Consider the following 17,356-nt stretch of genomic DNA (forward strand, 5'->3'; position numbering starts at 1 on the left):
AAAGACACACGCAACTCGATAGATGAATAGATGAAACAATATATAAATAAATCGTGGGTATAGCTGCTCGTATGAACTTCGTTTCACAGTTGGTTTTGCTATTACTATTAAACTGTTAAACAATATTAGTATTGTTGTTAATTTGGTTAGCTAGCTAGCCAAGCAGCTGACCAGCGGTTCTAAAATAATGGTGGAAAAAACAAGCTTGTGAAAGTGGGTGCGGCGAAATAAGGTGAATAATAGTGACAGAATAAAAGACATCATATGCTATCTTGATATAAATAAATAATAAAAAAAGAAACATGAAATGAAAAAAAGAAACATGAAATCACAACTAGTGATCATTCAGATGTAGCTGTTTATAATAAGAAACTGCATATAGCTTATGACATTTTTCCTAAAGAATGATGTTGTGGGTATTTTTTTATTTTTTTATTTTATTTTTATTTATTTTTTTATTTTTTGATTAGGATGAATTGAAATATCGATATGTGCAATACATGTCCAGTCCAGCTATGAAATGTTAAAAACATACAGGAGAATTAATCATAGCTACTGATAACTTTTCTGCATGGCTCAGCACCGTCAGTGATAAAGAGGCTCTTCCAATTTAGCTGAAGATGAAAAATATTAGTAGCTATGTCAAAAAAAAAAAAAAAAAACAACACGAAGACATTAAGCCAGCTAATAAAACAGAAATTTGCCAACTGGCACGTAGTTGGAAAATATGAAGGAGGGCAAGCATCCCACTCCACTCCGACCTAACAACGTCAGGTCTACACTGACATCTTTATGTTTCTGTGTGAGTGGAGTGGTCCTTCCCGTGGTTTTCACTGTGCCTGATGAACTTGAGGAGAAACAAGGACGTCCGGCCCTTGAGGACCAACGGCAGCTTTTGGGACGTCTTCTGCCACAGTGACAACAATTGATAATAGAAAAAATAATAGAAAAGCAACAAATCAAATCAAAAATTCACTAATCACCCTGTTATGATACCAGTAAAGAGCATTTCAGGTGTATTATTATTTATCATTTATAGTATTCTTAAAATCATCATTTATTTTATAATTATGTTGTCATTTGTTTAATACATTTATCCATTGATTTCCACATTTCTTTATTGACTCTTTAACCGAGTATTGATTGATTATTGGTTATTGATTTGTCAGTTGATCAGCTGATTAGTGCATGTCACCACCCGGCTGCCATTCTTGGAGGCGTTGTCCAGAGGTATAAGAAACACAGTCTGGCGTGGTCTGCCATGCCTCTACTAAATGTTTTGAGTCATCTCAAGAAAGGTGATTCTTATTATAATTGAATAAGTATTATTTTAGATATAATTGAGCTAGAACAGACTCTTCTCTTTGTGGCACTGTTGACCAAAGAGTTGAGCTCTCACAGCCCAGCAGCCAGGAAAGAGGATTTCTCCCTGCAAGCGTTTCACAGAAGGCCGACAGGTTTACGAGGTCTGCAGCAGGACCAGCCCCTCATTGTTTGGGTGCTGCCAGCAAACAGTTCTCTTTTTTTTTTTAGCCCCTGTGACATCAGTTTTTTGCATGGAGGGTGATTATCCAGCAGCGCAGCCTAGCCACCATCTGTGATCCCTCACAGGGGCCAAGGCAATTCCATGAACACTGTGGTACGACGGATGAACTCGCATGCGGGAACCTGAGTTTAACTCCCAAAACCTTTGCTATGCTTATGGTGCAGATTTTTGTGACCATACCCCTGTAATGCAGGAGATTATAGTAATCTATGGTGTGTCGTAATCCACATGTACAGATGCTGTACAGTTGCCCCGTGTCTGTAGAGGAACGATACAACCAGGGCATCTCACAGAAAAATCATGGCTTCACTTTAAATGAAAGGAGGGAAAAGATCATGTGGAGATGTCAACTAATTTATGTTAGTCTAAAATCAATAAATATATCATACATTATGTGTAATACATGATATGGGTGGGGCATGCAGACAGGTCATCAACTACATTTGTCCAAAGGCCAGATTTTTTTCTCAGCAGACACTATATGCTCACTATACTATACTATATACCATACTTTGAAATAACAAAATTTAAATGTAAGCCTAATTACCTTTTATTGTTTAATATTTTTAATTTCTTACAAAATTAATGTTATTGTTATCAGCCTTTATCATCAGTGCAAACAGACTGCTAAAAACATGAAAAAGCCACAATAATAACTACATACTTATCCAGAAAATGCTCTTGGTGGAGTGCAGACCTCCAGAGGCGATTCACTAAGGAGTGATGGTTCAAATCTGTAAATTTCGGAAAAGTATGTAGTCCAGATTGGCGGGAAATATTAATCAGCGTTAATCAGTTTTGGCACTGTTTTTCAGTGCAATAATTGTTGGAAAATGTTTTCCCCATGCTTGCATGAAGATATGGCACATGCCGCATTCTATATTGAATAATTTCATAGTGAAATCTGATCATGATTAAAGATGGCACATGTTATAAGGCTCAATTTTTCCATTTTTCACGGTTTTATCAACTAGGCTATAACACCGCATGTGTGCAAAAGTAACCACTTGGCATCCCTTTGGGATAAGACAAGCTATATGGAGGCAGTGTGAGATTGACATTGACCTTAGAGGCAAATGCGATCAATACAATTCCAACAGTTATCAACTCAACACCAATAAACTCCCCTCCCGCCCGCATTTATTTACCTTGAAGCTAGTCATAAAGGTACGTCTTTGTTTCAGTAGAAACTGCGACGTGCTGACATAAATAACTGTCAGTTATGTAATTGACTGTATCAACAATAAAAAAGGGACCTCATTCCCATTTACCTTGAATGTAAGGCACAGGATTAATGGCTCACTGAAAGGACCAGAGCTGTGCACCGTCAGCACAGCTCTAAAATAACAGCTAAGCAACCAATTAGGTGATTTCCTCATGTGATGAAGGACCGCATGGGTTTCAGTGACAATAGTCCTTACAGTCCCTCTCAATTTAAAAACCTTCAGATTTCATATTCTTTACTTGTATAGTAAAGTAAAATAACAGCTCATTATAAAAGATGTATAAATCTACTTGGTGCTATAGAAACAAGCTGCACTCTGTGATAAAGGTTTGTTGTCACTGGTTTAAGGGAGCGACTGACTGACCTGAATTAGCCACTCATAGCCTAGAGCACAGCTGCATTCCATGGAAAAATGGAAAAAGCTCTGAGCTTTAGCTGACATTGTAACAAAGTTAGTGTGAAGTGAGATGGAGTGGCTTACCTGTACGTTATCACATGCACAGAAAAAAAAACTGTTTGTTTATTTTTTTTTTTTATTATCAGCATAACATAATGAGACACATTTAATAGGTGCATTTTTAAAATCTTTGGACTTCTAAATCTCATGCCTTCAAATTTCTGTTGGTGATAAGAGGCTTTTTAAATCACATTTACATACTCCCACACACACACACACACACACGCACACACACACATGCGCACACACATTAAGGCAGGACTTCAATTATCCTGTGGGAGGTAGTTAGCAGAATTCTTATCAGACCAGGACTCATCTGAAGAGTCACCTTGGCTGTGCCGACGATAGGGCTCGCTTAAACGTACCAAGCAGTTTATTAATTTACACCCTGCGTCTAGAAGCATTAGCTGTTGTCGTTTCATTCTAATACGATGGCCTGACCTTGCCAGCCTCTCCAATGGGCACTGCAAGGTAGTGATATCAGCCTCCATGTGCTGTAAAGCTGTTTGACATGGCAGCTATAAAGCTATGCTCACGAAATAAAACTGTATGCACTTCATTTAACCTTTGTGCCTTCGCGAAACAAGGGTACAATTACTATATCGTTCATCGTCATTGATATACGAGACTGCACACACAAATAAATAAAAATCCCAGCTGATAGATGAAAAGTGCATGGTATGTCAGAAGCTTCCTCTGAAGGAGCATAATAGTCATCGTGATGAGATGACAGCTAGTGATGGAACAAAAATCTTCAGTGGGACCACTGAATGATAATTATTCTATTAAACCATCCTCTGACAGATTTAATTTCTCCCTCACACTAATTGTCTGGAGTATCTATGTAGTTATTGTCTAAGGTGTTATCTTGGCTGCCACTTTTCTGATAGCAGCCAATGCACTCCAGAATAATGACAGAGAGATGAGAGAGTGGATGCCACAGTGGAAGAAATTATACCCTCCACCCCCTCCAAAATAAATAAAAAAAAATGAAAATATGATATTTCATTTTGCCAGATGACACCCCTGCCAGTGGCATGGGCATTTGACTCACAGCATATGTGCTTTTCTCACAACGGATGTGGCACATGATTTTTCTTTTTTTTCCTTTTCTAAATGCCTTATATGATGTCTTCATTCAAAGAGGTACAAACCGTTATGAACAGAGGTGTGCAGCATCTTCGTTACTTAAGACTTACAGTGGCATTGCTTCCGTTGTGTTAGCTTATACTCCATCATACAGCACTTATACATGAGGCTGACTTCTTATGTAAGTGGAATGTGATTTTAGTTGGAAAAAAATCATTCTATGACTGATCATAAACAGCCAGATCCATAGATGCTACAATTCATTCTGATGAAAATTTATGACAGCAGGTCGCCCACAGCAAACAAGTCAGGCGTTAGAAGTCACTGTTTGAATTAGTGACATGCCTCTTGCTCAGTATGTGATGTACATCTGCTTCACAGCAAATCTGCTTAATCTACATCCCGGTTTATCCTTTCAACATCCCTTCAGGCATTGAACTGACAACTTAGAGGCTGTGAATGCCATGTTCATGGCAAGAGAGCCCCAGTGTGTAGCTGGATTCAGCTAGGACTGATTTGCTGCATGGCTGTGCAGATCAGGGGAGCAGGCTGAGGAGCAGCAGGGATGGGTTCAGGGTGTTCAGCCTCTACTCGTTTCATCTATCATTGCCACAGCTGGGGAGGGAAACATGGATGGAGAGGTGGAGGAATGGATAGAGATGGATAGAAGATGTGAGATAAATTAGCTAATGACAGAGGACGTATGGTTCTAGCATAGAGGACATATTTGAGTTTGCAGAGATGGATACAGTGGAGATGAGGGAGGAGGGCCTGAGCATTAAACGCGGAGAAGGGATGAAGTACATAATTGAGAGAATGAGCTCATCATTGTCTACTTATCAATAGATTCTATTTAAATTACACTTAACATTTTTAAATCGCCCTGTCTACTAATCACTTGCAATCGCATCTTTTTCAGAGTCTTTAATCTTAAGAGTTACCTAAAGTCCTTAAGGGATTAAAAAGGGAGACAAGAGGAAAAAGAGGAAGACTGATATAAAAAGTAGGCAGAGAGAGGGACTCAGAAAGATACGAGTAAAGAGGAAGAGGCGGAGACGGAGAGATAGTGGGACGGGGTGGAAGGAAGTGAGGGTGTAAGCATTTATGGCTGCTGAGTTGCCCTGGTGCTGGATAACTGTGGACCAGCATACAGCTGTGTGCCAGTCAGCAGCTGTCAGCCAAGAAATTATTATTCTCTGAGACACGCACAAGCTGTACCTTACTTCATATATATTTCAAGGCAAGTCTTATGCAACATTACATCAAACCCAACACAGCTGTCCCAACAAACACTTAACTGATTATCTCCTTTGAAATTAGGTGAAAGATTTTTTTTTTTTTTTTTTTTCTTATACATTCAAAATTTAATATATGATATGTGCTGGCTCATCTTTTAATGCATTGTGTAGCCATCAGATTTTCCAAAACAATCTCCTGAAAGCACATAGACATCTAAAAAACACTGACAGTTTTCATAGTTTAAATATCTAAACAGTGTGGTATGGATATTTTTAGCATACCAATTACACAACCAGCCATGCTCACTGTTTTTTTTTTCCTATTCCAAAAAGGTTTATAGAACAGGGCCACAGTTAAGTGGCATTAGTGGCTTTTTGTTTGAGTGTTTTTTTTTTTTTTTTTTAGAGCTGTGTAGAGAAGACCATATGGGCCACTGTTTCCACAGCCACTCATGCATTTTGAGAGACAAAAGTGTTCAGGTGCTTCCTGTTGCACACAGGTATCAAATCCATTTCTCAGTTTCCCAGTTCGTCTCAGATCCATTTCAGCTAAATAAGCAAAAAATGTCTACACCATGTCAGACAAATTCCAAGCCTGCTGTTTTTAGGGTTGCTCTCTCGTCGCAGAAAGATTATTAACATTGTACAGCTGCCATGAGAAGTTTTGTTCATTTGCAAACACTACGTTACATTGAAGGATTTTTTTTTTTTCAATAACACTTAGTTATTATTTAGAACAGCTTACATTAAAGTATAAGTAAGAACACATATGAACGTATCGTGGATGTTATTCTTTCAGACAACAAAGAACCTCAAGCTGTAGTATATCAACAGCAATGACTGACAGTGCCACTGGCAAACAGAAATGGGTTAATTTGGAGCCAGTGGCACATCCCAGTATGAGTAGGACTGACTAGGCCTAGGCTATTTCTAGAGAGAGGGGGGAGGGGCTTGTAGTATTGTGGTGGACTTAATCTGATTTCAGTTTGAGAGTGACTTCAGCATTGGGATGAGATTAAGATGCTCTCTTACAATGTGCAGTTAATAAACTATGCAAGACACTAAAACAGTATAATGTTATGCACCCAGAGCGGGGCATTATGACTTATAGTTAACCAATAAAATCTTGATTTAGAATCTGTAGTAATGGACTTAAAGTCATCATTTTACACTTTGGCGGAGTTGATATGAGTCCAAAAAAAAGCACACATCAGCACTGGTGCTTATTCTTTTCCTTCATAATTCTCATCCATAAACAAAAGCTAACCCTCTATATCTTAAATCTTATCTGTATATTTCAAACCCCAAAATGCTAGACACTCTCCAACTTCTACTATGTACTCAGCATAAATCAATATCCCCACAAACAAAACCCTAGCCCCTTATCACCTTTCTGCAGCTGGGAGAGGAATCAATGAGGAGGGCGATGTGACACAAGTGTCTTTTCTCACACTGACAAATTTCATTTTGTGGGCCCGGGCTTGAATCACTTTGACCGTGGAGCCGGGCCGGGCTACCAAGCCAGCCGCTTCTGTTGCCTCTCGCCGGTTGTTCTAGCAGAGGTAATGTGAGAGACAGAGTTTATTCTCACTTGTGAGGGTCTTCGACTGACTTGGGAGATTCTGTTAACACCCCTGTCTGTCATGTACCTGTGTGAGTAAACAGAGACTGATTAAAATGGATGAGCTGTTAAAGTATCCTCCTCTCTCTCTCTCCCTCTCTTTTTTTTCTGTTAGTCAATACTTGCCTTGAGTGTGATGTAGACTGAATATCAATTCAAATTAAGATTCAGCCCACAGGCTTCTTCTGAAAGTAACCATCCCCTGAAAACTCCTATATTAGGCCACTTGTTGACACATTTGACCATATTTGCTCTGTTACACACTGATGGCACAGACATCATGATGGCTGATGACATGAGTGACCTGATGACTCTGATGGCCAACGGCGGATACGGCAGATGTATCTGCTGCATCTTGAGGATGAATTTGAATGTGTCATTCCTGTCTCTCTCATCTTTCTTTTCTCGTTCCACTGAAAACCGTCGAACAAAGAAAAAACATTAAAAAAAAATACTTTAAAATACTGAATTTATATTTTCCTATTTTGTATCAGTTGTAGATCAGTTGTAAATGTGTGCATAATAGGATAATGTTTATGCTTGATGATATTTGGATATTGCCTGAACTTCTTTATTACTCTTTAGGAGTTCATCCCTCTAAAACTGAAGACCAGCAACAAATCATCCATTTTTGAACAGTTTATGAAAAACACATCCAACGATCATCTAAATTGTATTTCCCTTTTCAGTGCAAACAGCCTATTCAGATGTTAATTCCCAGTCAGTTTGCCTCAGGATTTTACCAAATGAACATTAATTTAGCATGAGTTATTAAAACATTTTTCTCACCTGACAGCTTCCCCCTAGACAAATATACAGAATAGATTGTAAATGTCTGAATATCTTAGGGTATTTTTTTACCAAAAATGATCAGTCTTTTGTTTTCTTACGGTATGGTTTCAGAATAATGGATGTGTAAGGTTCATTACACATCAGTAATATCTGTTTCCTGATTATTTATCACTTGTTGCTGTGCTCTTAATGTGCTCTTAATGTCAGATTATTGAGAAATTGACACTAATTGGCTGTGATGATGATAAATTAACAGCATCTTATTCGGCACATTACTTTTGAAAAGTGTTGCTAAAACAAAAGTTACACAAGTTACAGAGCAAGCACAAATTCACATAGTGTTTGACCACACACACACATGCATCCATGTGTCCATACATGGACACACACACACACACACACACACACACACACACACACACACACACACACACACACACACACACAACATGCCTCCCATGAGTGTGACAGCTGGTTTATTAGTTATGAATGGGAACATGGAAAAAATGGTGTGTGTGTGTGTGTGTGTGTGTGTGTGTGTGTGTGTGTGCCTTTGTGGGTGTGTTTTTCTACAAAGTTTGGCTAAGTTACATGAATCCGTTTAGAAATTCTGCGTCTTTTCATTATAGGCCACTACCACTGCCACACACCCTTTTCCCAATTGACATGAACACACACACACACACACACACACACACACACACCTGAGCTCCATGACACATTTCAACCTCCCTGGGTGAAAACCGTAGCCGCCAAAGAGTGGAAGGGTGGGGAAATTGTGGACTGACCAGTGGACTGACTGACAGAATGAGCTGTAGAGCTGCTGGTCACAGTTAAAAACACGCAAAAACAGAAACAAAGTGACTGCAAGGAAGCGTAGACCAAAGAGCAGGACGGTGGCAAAACTGAGGACTGAGCAATTAGAGATGTGATACTGTCCCTAGTTACACTACAGGGTGGATGACAGAGGAAAGATTATACCAAAACTATGGTGAAATAGTAGCAATTGTGAGTGATAAATGAGTATTTTATTTTATGCTATTAAGCCATTTTCCTTACAACTACCTGATGCACAGTAGCACTTTGACACGAGGGCAATAACCAGACACCAGTAAATCCTTCCTTCAATAAGCAAAGAAAGAACAGAGAAGCTCGGCATGGTTATAGACCGACAGATTTTACAACAAAGTACCTGAAGGCAGAGGCGGTGTTAGTTACAGCAACAGGACAATACTTTCAAGGGACCCCCTAGTTCAGGACAGCAAGGTGATACCCGGGCAAAGTGTCTCATCTTGTCATCTTGTCAGGGGGGGTCCAGAACTGCTTTGGTTGTCCCAGCCTGAAGTTTAGATCCTTATGGCATCATATGGTTGGTTCCATGGCACCCCCTACCAATCAATATGGTTCGATACTGTCGGTACAATGTGACTGTGAACGGTTCCGATGTAAAGAAATCCTGAGAAAACATGAAAAGAGACATCATGCAAAGAACTGCCATTTAATCAGCCGTGCAAGCCATGCCATCTGTATCTAAGTCTATGCAAGACATAATCCTCTCTCCAATTTATCAGGTATACCTTGCTAGTTCATATTAGATCATAACTTGGTTGCCTATTAGGGCAGGGCTTCCTGCATGGGTGAGATAATCGGAGCTGCTACCTTGGTCTGACATAGCCCCAGGCCTGTACTTGTTCCTACTTTTTTTCACCACCTGCCTCCCTCATTCTTTCTCTCCCTCCCTATACGCAGAACCAGGACATGGCACTATGACTATGTGAGAGCACGGCTTGTCCTCAATACAGAGACACAAATACAGACTGTGTAAAGACCACATTTTTGTAGGTGGGGGGGGTTGCTGTTTATTTTAGGTGTACTTTGATAAACTCTGCTTTTTTGCATCATTAATTGTGGCACTCACATTTATATAAGAGTGCTACTGATGCTTGAAATATTAAGGCATTAACGTGTTAGCAATGACAGCTGTCTGTTTGAACTGATATCCATCTGCCTTCTTTCCCTTCTCAGTACAAACAAGTGGAGCAGTACATGTCCTTCCACAAGCTTCCGGCAGACATGCGCCAGAAAATCCATGACTACTATGAGCACCGCTACCAAGGCAAGATCTTTGATGAGGACAACATCCTGAGTGAACTCAACGACCCGCTCAAAGAGGTGAGTCAACTTTGCCTCCTTGAACTAATTTAAGCATCCGTCCTTTCAGATGCTACCGTCCCTGGTGTACGACTCACCTCGCTTAGTCGGATTTATAAATTTCCTGAAAGACTCAGCAGCGTTGACAGTATGAGTTGATTACCCTTTGAAGACTTTAGATGTATTTTAGGTAGAAAACAGGGGAGGGGGGGGAATACACACATGTCAAATCTAAAAAAAAAAAAAAAAAAAATGTTCTTGACAAGCGAGTAGCACACAGTTGTTTTAGCTTTGGAACATGAATCAGTTCCCAGAAGTTCAGGAGTGAATCATCATTTGGCAACTTTAAATGCACAGCAGCTGGAACTGAAATCTCCCGATAAAACACGTGATCAAGGCAACCGTCAGTTCAGCCATGATGGGCTCGTTTACAATACCTGTCTCATCTTACAAGCTCGAGGGGGAAAAATAGCAAAATGGATTCTCCTCAACGTGCTGGCTGCCTCCATACTGAATCAGGATATAAAGAGATATGATTGTCTCAGAGAAGATCGCCGTGCCCGCTCCTCACAGTTGTGAAAGGCAAACTGACTTTCAGAGCTGTTGGACAAATTGGTCTCCCATTTACCATATTGCAACATTCATAATAATTAAGACGTAGATGTAAAACAGCTACACAGCTACACAACTCTAGGATCCGCTGAGAATATATTATCCACAAGAGAGGTTACAAGAAAAAATAATGAAATGTGTTGTAGAGTCAGTGACCAGTTATAATGTTCCTGGCTGCCCTCCTCGTATCAGCAGATTATGGGGCTAATTATGCATAGGTGGATAGGAGAGGAGAGGAATAAGGCAATGGGGGAATTGTGACTGCCTCTCATGCAGCCCCATTAAGTCACCTAGCATAGTCGAACACTGAGGCATGTGGCTGTGCAGCATGGCCCCAGACAGACATAGGGAGGTGCAGGGAATTAAAATTATGACCTACAACACGGTATATCCTACAGGCTTAGTCCACTGTGCACAGCATAGTCAAGCAAAGTTAAAATTTGCATACAGGAACTTTGTCTGATGATTCATCACACCAAACATAGCTCCTGAAGAGCATAGAGGCGCAGACACACAAATCTAAACTGCGTGTTTGTGTGTTAGAAAATCACTTACATACTGGTTTGGGACTCATAAGAGACTCTAACAACATCAGCTCGGATTGAGTGTATAGTAATACCATGTGTTGTGAATGAATTGTGCCACTCTTTCCTAGTAACACAGTGATCAAAAGAATACGTATTAATTCAGCGTTTGATGAGTGTGGCTGTGCTGGTACAGCACTAAAACAAAGCGGAGTGAAGTAACAAAGAGAAAAGGGAAAAGTTCTGGTTGTTGCAGACTGTACTTAAAGCAGAAGACGCTGGGTCATGCTGAATCTGTTGTTTTGTTCAGCCCAGCAAATAAAGCCTGATAGGATAAAGCATCTATTGGAGGGTTGAGGGAGGTTCATAAGCAATAACACTCGAGGAGAGTTAACATCGCCTCCTCAAGATTATACAATTGTTCACAGCAATCATACTTTTTATTGCTCTCTCTCTCTCTCTCTCTCTCTCTCTGGTGTCTCTTGCTCTCTCTGTCTCAGTCTCTCTCTCTCTCTCTCTCTCCTTCTCTTTACTTTGCCATATGACAACTCCACTTTAAATAGGCAAAGCCCAAAGATTGTTTCCCCAAGAGAACTCCTGGCTGGGCATGAAAACTGCTCACTATCTAATTCATTAGTTCTGGTGCATGATTGAGGTCAGAGCCCCTTGGCTTTAGCTGACACCGGCATCTGAGGCAGAGCTAACAACTCTTTGCCATAACCCTCATCTAGTTCACAAGCATCCCAGAGATTGGTTATCTCTCTTTCAATGTCCTGTTGTCACTGGAGGAGAGTTATCCCTCACGGGGGGGTCAGCACACCACCATCGACGCCAAGTGCCCTGGCTTCCCATCTGCACAGCGACAGAGGCGATGTGTGGGTAAACAGAAAACACGCCCCTAATCTCCTGCTGGGTCTGAGGGGACAGGACGAGACCAGAGAGATGGCCTGCCGCCGGCACCCGAGGGCAAACTCATCAGCACTAGACTAGTGTGCCAGAAAGTTTCTTCTCAGGAGTGATGGGAAGTGCTTTAGAGGTATTAGGGATAAAGTGGCAACGTGCATCCAATTCAATTACGCTCTCAGATGAAAGCTGTGATTACCTTCAAAGTAGAGGATTTATGATAGTGTTTTGTATCAGAAATCACCTAAGTGATGCTCATTTCTCAAGTTTTGAATGGCAAGGGACTGGGATCAAATTACTGAATTATTCATGGCAGCAGTCTCTGCCATGGCCTCATTTGTATCACCAACTTTTGTGCTTTTCACGCAGGAAATTGTCAACTTCAATTGCCGTAAGCTTGTGGCCACCATGCCCCTGTTTGCAAATGCGGATCCCAACTTTGTGACGGGCATGCTGAGCAAGCTGAAGTTTGAGGTCTTTCAGCCCAACGACTACATCATCCGCGAGGGCACAGTGGGCAAGAAGATGTACTTCATTCAACATGGTGTGGCGAGTGTCATCACCAAGTTCAACAAGGAGATGAAGCTAACAGATGGGTCCTACTTTGGAGGTGAGGGCAAAAAAAAAAAAAAAAAAAAAAAGCTTTGTTAGTACTTTGGATATATTTACAGCAGAGGTGTTATAGGCTGTGTGTAGCAAAACAGCCGAGGCAGAGGCAAAATGGATGTTGTCTTCAGATACGATATAGATTTACTCTGTTAATCTTTTTCACACATTATGCCACATGCATATACAAACAGGACTTATTTATGTTCATACTCTTATACAAGAACACCATGCCCAGAGGCGCGCGCACACACACACACACACACACACACACACACATACACATACACACGCACATTCATGCATGCATACATCGATATACAGTTTCATCAGCATAGCCTAGGGTCATGTGTTTGATGCTATTTGAAGTTAAGCTTTTGTAGGTGTAGATTCTCATTAACCAGTGTTGGACATTACTTGCCATCTGCAGTTACATAACCTCTCATCTGGTTGGTGGAGTAGGCCAAGGCGTGGATCAGGCATCCCTCAGGACACACAGAGGTTGCTGTGCCCACCCCCAACACTCCCCACCCTCCCCCAACTCCCTCTCTCCTTGCTTTCCTTCTGCCTACACTTGGCTCTAACAACAGCAACTAGATGTTCCTTTTGCGTAATTTAGGCAGCAATTCCCTGATTCTCCCCTAGCTTGTTCTCTCTTTCTTTCTCTTTCATTGTCCCCCCCCTCCCCTCCCCCTTTGTATGCCAAGCTCTCTCTTTAAATCATTACCCATAGCATTAATTATTGAAATGTCAAATGTAATTTCATTGCAAGTTGTTTACTCTGACAAAACAAGGCCGGGCAGACATTGTCATGTCTATGCGAAAGCAAAGCAAAGTTTCCTATTTTAGAGGTTCTTGCATATTTTATCTCATGAGTTCATTCCCACTATGGAAGGAGACTGAGGAGTCTAAGAATACCTTCGCTTTGGTGTGTCTGCCACATGCAATCGTCTCGCAGACGAGCTAAGGAAAAAACAGTGAATCAAAAAGAAATGAGTAGTCTTTAATTTTTTTTTTCCTCTTCCTGTTAAAACTAGGGGATTATTGTCCCACACACTCCTCCCCCCTCACATCACACCACCTAGAGCTTGACAATAAATGTTTTAAATATGGGACTTCAGATGAAGGAAGCTGTTAGGAACTTCCTGTGTAAAATGGACGCAGCACATAATAAGACGAGGCTGAGATGTGCTTTAGGTATGTGCAGTATGCCCCGTTCAAATAAGTCATCTTCTTGCACTGTGGCTCACACGTGTTCTGCTCATTAGGAATTTAACACAAGGGAAGAACCATAGTGGGGCAGATCTTGTGAAAAAAAAAAAAAAGCTGAAAGGTCAGGGAAAAATCTTTGGCCATTAAGGCTCTGACAAATGGGGCTTAATGGCAGCTAGTGCCAGTATATTAATCAAACTGTTTCAGACCAAGAGAAAAAAAGCTACTAGGCAGTTTAACTGACTGTTGTTTCCTGTTAGTGGACCCAATTAATAATGACAACTCTAACTATACTAGTCAGAGGTGGGCAGTAGTGATTAACTATCTTTCACAACTGAGCACAAGAGGATTAATGTGGATGAACTAGTAATGAGGAGATTGAGAAAAATGATACAAGGGAGAAGCTCATATAAATCCTTCAAAGTCATTTGTTCAGAATAATATTCTGCTTCTGTATTTTCTTTATGCTTCTGTAGACTACATAATGAAGCCTGAAAATCCATAAAGTCTTGCATTTGTATTGACGGTTGTTGGTGGCTCTAATATGTATTGTAGTCATACTAAATACTACTGTATGCAAACACAGATCACACAACAGAGAACCTGTACAAAACATTTGCGAATCCCATGGCTTCCAACAAAATAGGATCTAAAATTATGAACTGATAAGGCAATAACAAAAAGTTAACAGCAGTGGCAATAAGCTGCAACGCTGGAAATTTGACCTCTGGGGACCAAATTAATAAACACCAGGAGATGTGCCTGGGTTTATGGGAGTTCACAGGAGTGCTATCCAGGGATTTTTGGATTATCGTTTCCAGGCGTTGTCTAAAATATTTTGAAGGTTACATCACAAAATCTGAACACTCATTTTCAGGTTCACTATCTGGAGTGCGCTCATTCTGTGAGGCGGAGACCCTCCAGTAAGCACTCAGTACTGTATTGATTGGGAATCATGACAAGTATTAGGACAAAAAGTGGAAGAAGAGGTGACAGTGGAAGAGCAGCTCTCTCTCTATAACTGGTGTAGGTCAGTGTGAAGAAAAAATATTCAAATTCAAATGAAACAAAGCAATAATGCTCCCGGTTTATTTATTAAGCTGAAAGATGTGCGCTGCATCTTTCCAAGGCAAAAGGGATGCAGCGCTTATTTTCCTATGTTCTGCTGGTGCCCAGCCACCTGCTCTTGCTTTCTGCCCAGCTGGTATTTTTACCCGTTTGTATGGCATTACTAGATGAGCTCTGACTTGGGAGCAGCTGGCCGTGCCAGGCACCTCACTCTCCTCCTTCTCTCCGATGATTCACACACCCCTCACAACCAGGCCAAACTGTGGCTAGAAAGCAAACACGGTGAGGGTGACTGAGACACTGAGAGAAAGAGAGAGTGACAAAACCAACCCCAGCCACAGGACACCATTAGCATACTAATGAGCAGGAGGATAGTGGGCCAAAAAGCGCCTCAGACCATGGTCAAGTCCACACCTGCATGCTAAGTAGTTAGCATGCTAATCACTCCTGGGTCTATGTGAATGGGATTACAATTTAGATACACCACAGCTCTGCCGTGGAATCACTCTGAGGCCATGGGACTAAAGGAGTATGACACTAGAACAATGACAGACAGCGGTTTAAAATCCCTGTTGGGCTTGTCCTTAGTCATGTGGGACTCCCCTTCCTCAGTCCCTGCCATAAGGGAGAAGGGGAGCTGGTTACCATGGGAGTACATGACACATGAAGTGATGGCAAATTACCCACAATATCCCTGGGGTCAGGAGTGATGCTTTGTGACAAGGCAATGGACACGTGTCAGGCCACATCATGTGAAGTGTTAACGGGACCTTGCCGTGCACACACACACACACACACACACACACACACACAAACACCTTGAGTTAGAGTGGCAAGTCTTTCAGATGACAATGCTAGTGGGACTGGATTTCCATTTTGAAGATTGTTAAGTGACTGTCCAACCCGCAGCTGAAGTTTTATCAATTTTGTCACCACGCACAGAAGCCACTTTCGCAGAGGAGCAATTTCTGTTTACAATACAACCTATAAAGTGTCCCTGTCAAAAAAAAAAAAAAAAAAAAAAAAAACTTACCAGAAGGCTTGTTGTTTACTGTCGGCCCCAGTGCACGTACACTGACAGCTTTTTTCAGTATGTTTACATAATAATTTAAGAAAGGAGAAATGACAAATACTGCTAATTAGTTCCTGGCTTTCTCCAACAGTTGGCATAGTAATTGAGGAGGCACAACTGTACTTTATGGGAATTATCAGCAAGGCTAGAGCATGTCCTTGAAAAATCAGATGCCTTGGCTGAAAATTTGCTGAACAGCAGTATAATGAAAAAAAAAAAAAAAAAAAAAAAAAAGTTCTGGCACACCTATAATGATTCATAGGAAGCCGAATTTATATGAAGCAAATTAAAAGTTTTCCACAATGTTTCTTCATTTGTACTCACCTTATTTAAACAACATTTTGCTCAAATGACTGAAACTTGATAGAATGATCCTAGAACCTGTACCTCATGTTAAATAGAGTGAGTTCAAGTGATGGGACATCTTCCCCTAAATTACGGTAAGGAATATGTAATCCCTCAATGCATTGTTAGCCTTTGCCCCATTATTGGAGTCAGACACCCAAACCCATCCTCTTGTTCAGTTTTTCCAAAGCCATATTGATGTGAAATGCTGCAGCAGGAGCATTAATGCTTGTGTAAATGAGCATGATGCCCTTGTTACTTTATTTAGTTCGTTAGCTAGTTATCTTGTCATTGAGCTGTTTCCTCAAAGAATGCATGCTCCTAGCTGTGGCCGCGGGCAGTTCGTGTTGATTATGTCAGCTGCAATTATGCAGAGTTACCTTCATGATAAGGTCCTACTCATAATTTGTTTGGACTGGTTGCATCTGTATTTACGGGGGAAAGTACATCTAGCAATGATTTTGAACAACGTGAATTCAAGTGGCCAAGCAGTAATGATGCTTGAGTGAGGCTGGATGCTTTCTCGAGACTTTAACTGCACCCACAAGCTGTATATGGCACCAAAGCCGTTTTAGACCTAAGGCCTAATGCAGTAATTTTGGGCTCATCACGATCCTAGCACGGCAATGGTGATTTTTATTACCGTGGTGTAGTAATTTGCCATGGCAACAGCACATCATGTTCTCAACTCACCTACTCAGCCAGCATAACCAACATAGATTTTTTTTTAGAGCCGGTTCGCTGGGCGCTCACTGTCAAGTAATGCAGTTAACTGAGGATGTAGCCTCTGAGGCATGACTGCTTATTAGTAAAGTAGTAGAAGTCTCTGGTATTTCACAGGACATGAACCTTTCCCTCCCTTACCCTTTCAGCCCAACTGCACTTCTCTCATTTT

The 17,356-nt window shown here is 41.0% G+C and overlaps 1 protein-coding gene across 1 annotated transcript in view; it reads left to right on the forward strand.

The window, feature by feature from the left end:
* The window catches only part of hcn1 (hyperpolarization activated cyclic nucleotide-gated potassium channel 1), a 76,882-nt gene that overhangs the window by 44,299 nt on the left and 15,227 nt on the right, over nucleotides 1-17,356 (forward strand). Inside the window, exons 5-6 of the mRNA XM_030065694.1 lie at nucleotides 9,994-10,140; nucleotides 12,528-12,768. Of these exons, the coding sequence (XP_029921554.1) occupies nucleotides 9,994-10,140; nucleotides 12,528-12,768 (388 nt within the window). The remainder of the gene's footprint in view (nucleotides 1-9,993; nucleotides 10,141-12,527; nucleotides 12,769-17,356) is intronic.

Source organism: Myripristis murdjan, chromosome 12 (assembly GCF_902150065.1).
Source record: "Myripristis murdjan chromosome 12, fMyrMur1.1, whole genome shotgun sequence".
Taxonomy (NCBI): domain Eukaryota; kingdom Metazoa; phylum Chordata; class Actinopteri; order Holocentriformes; family Holocentridae; genus Myripristis; species Myripristis murdjan.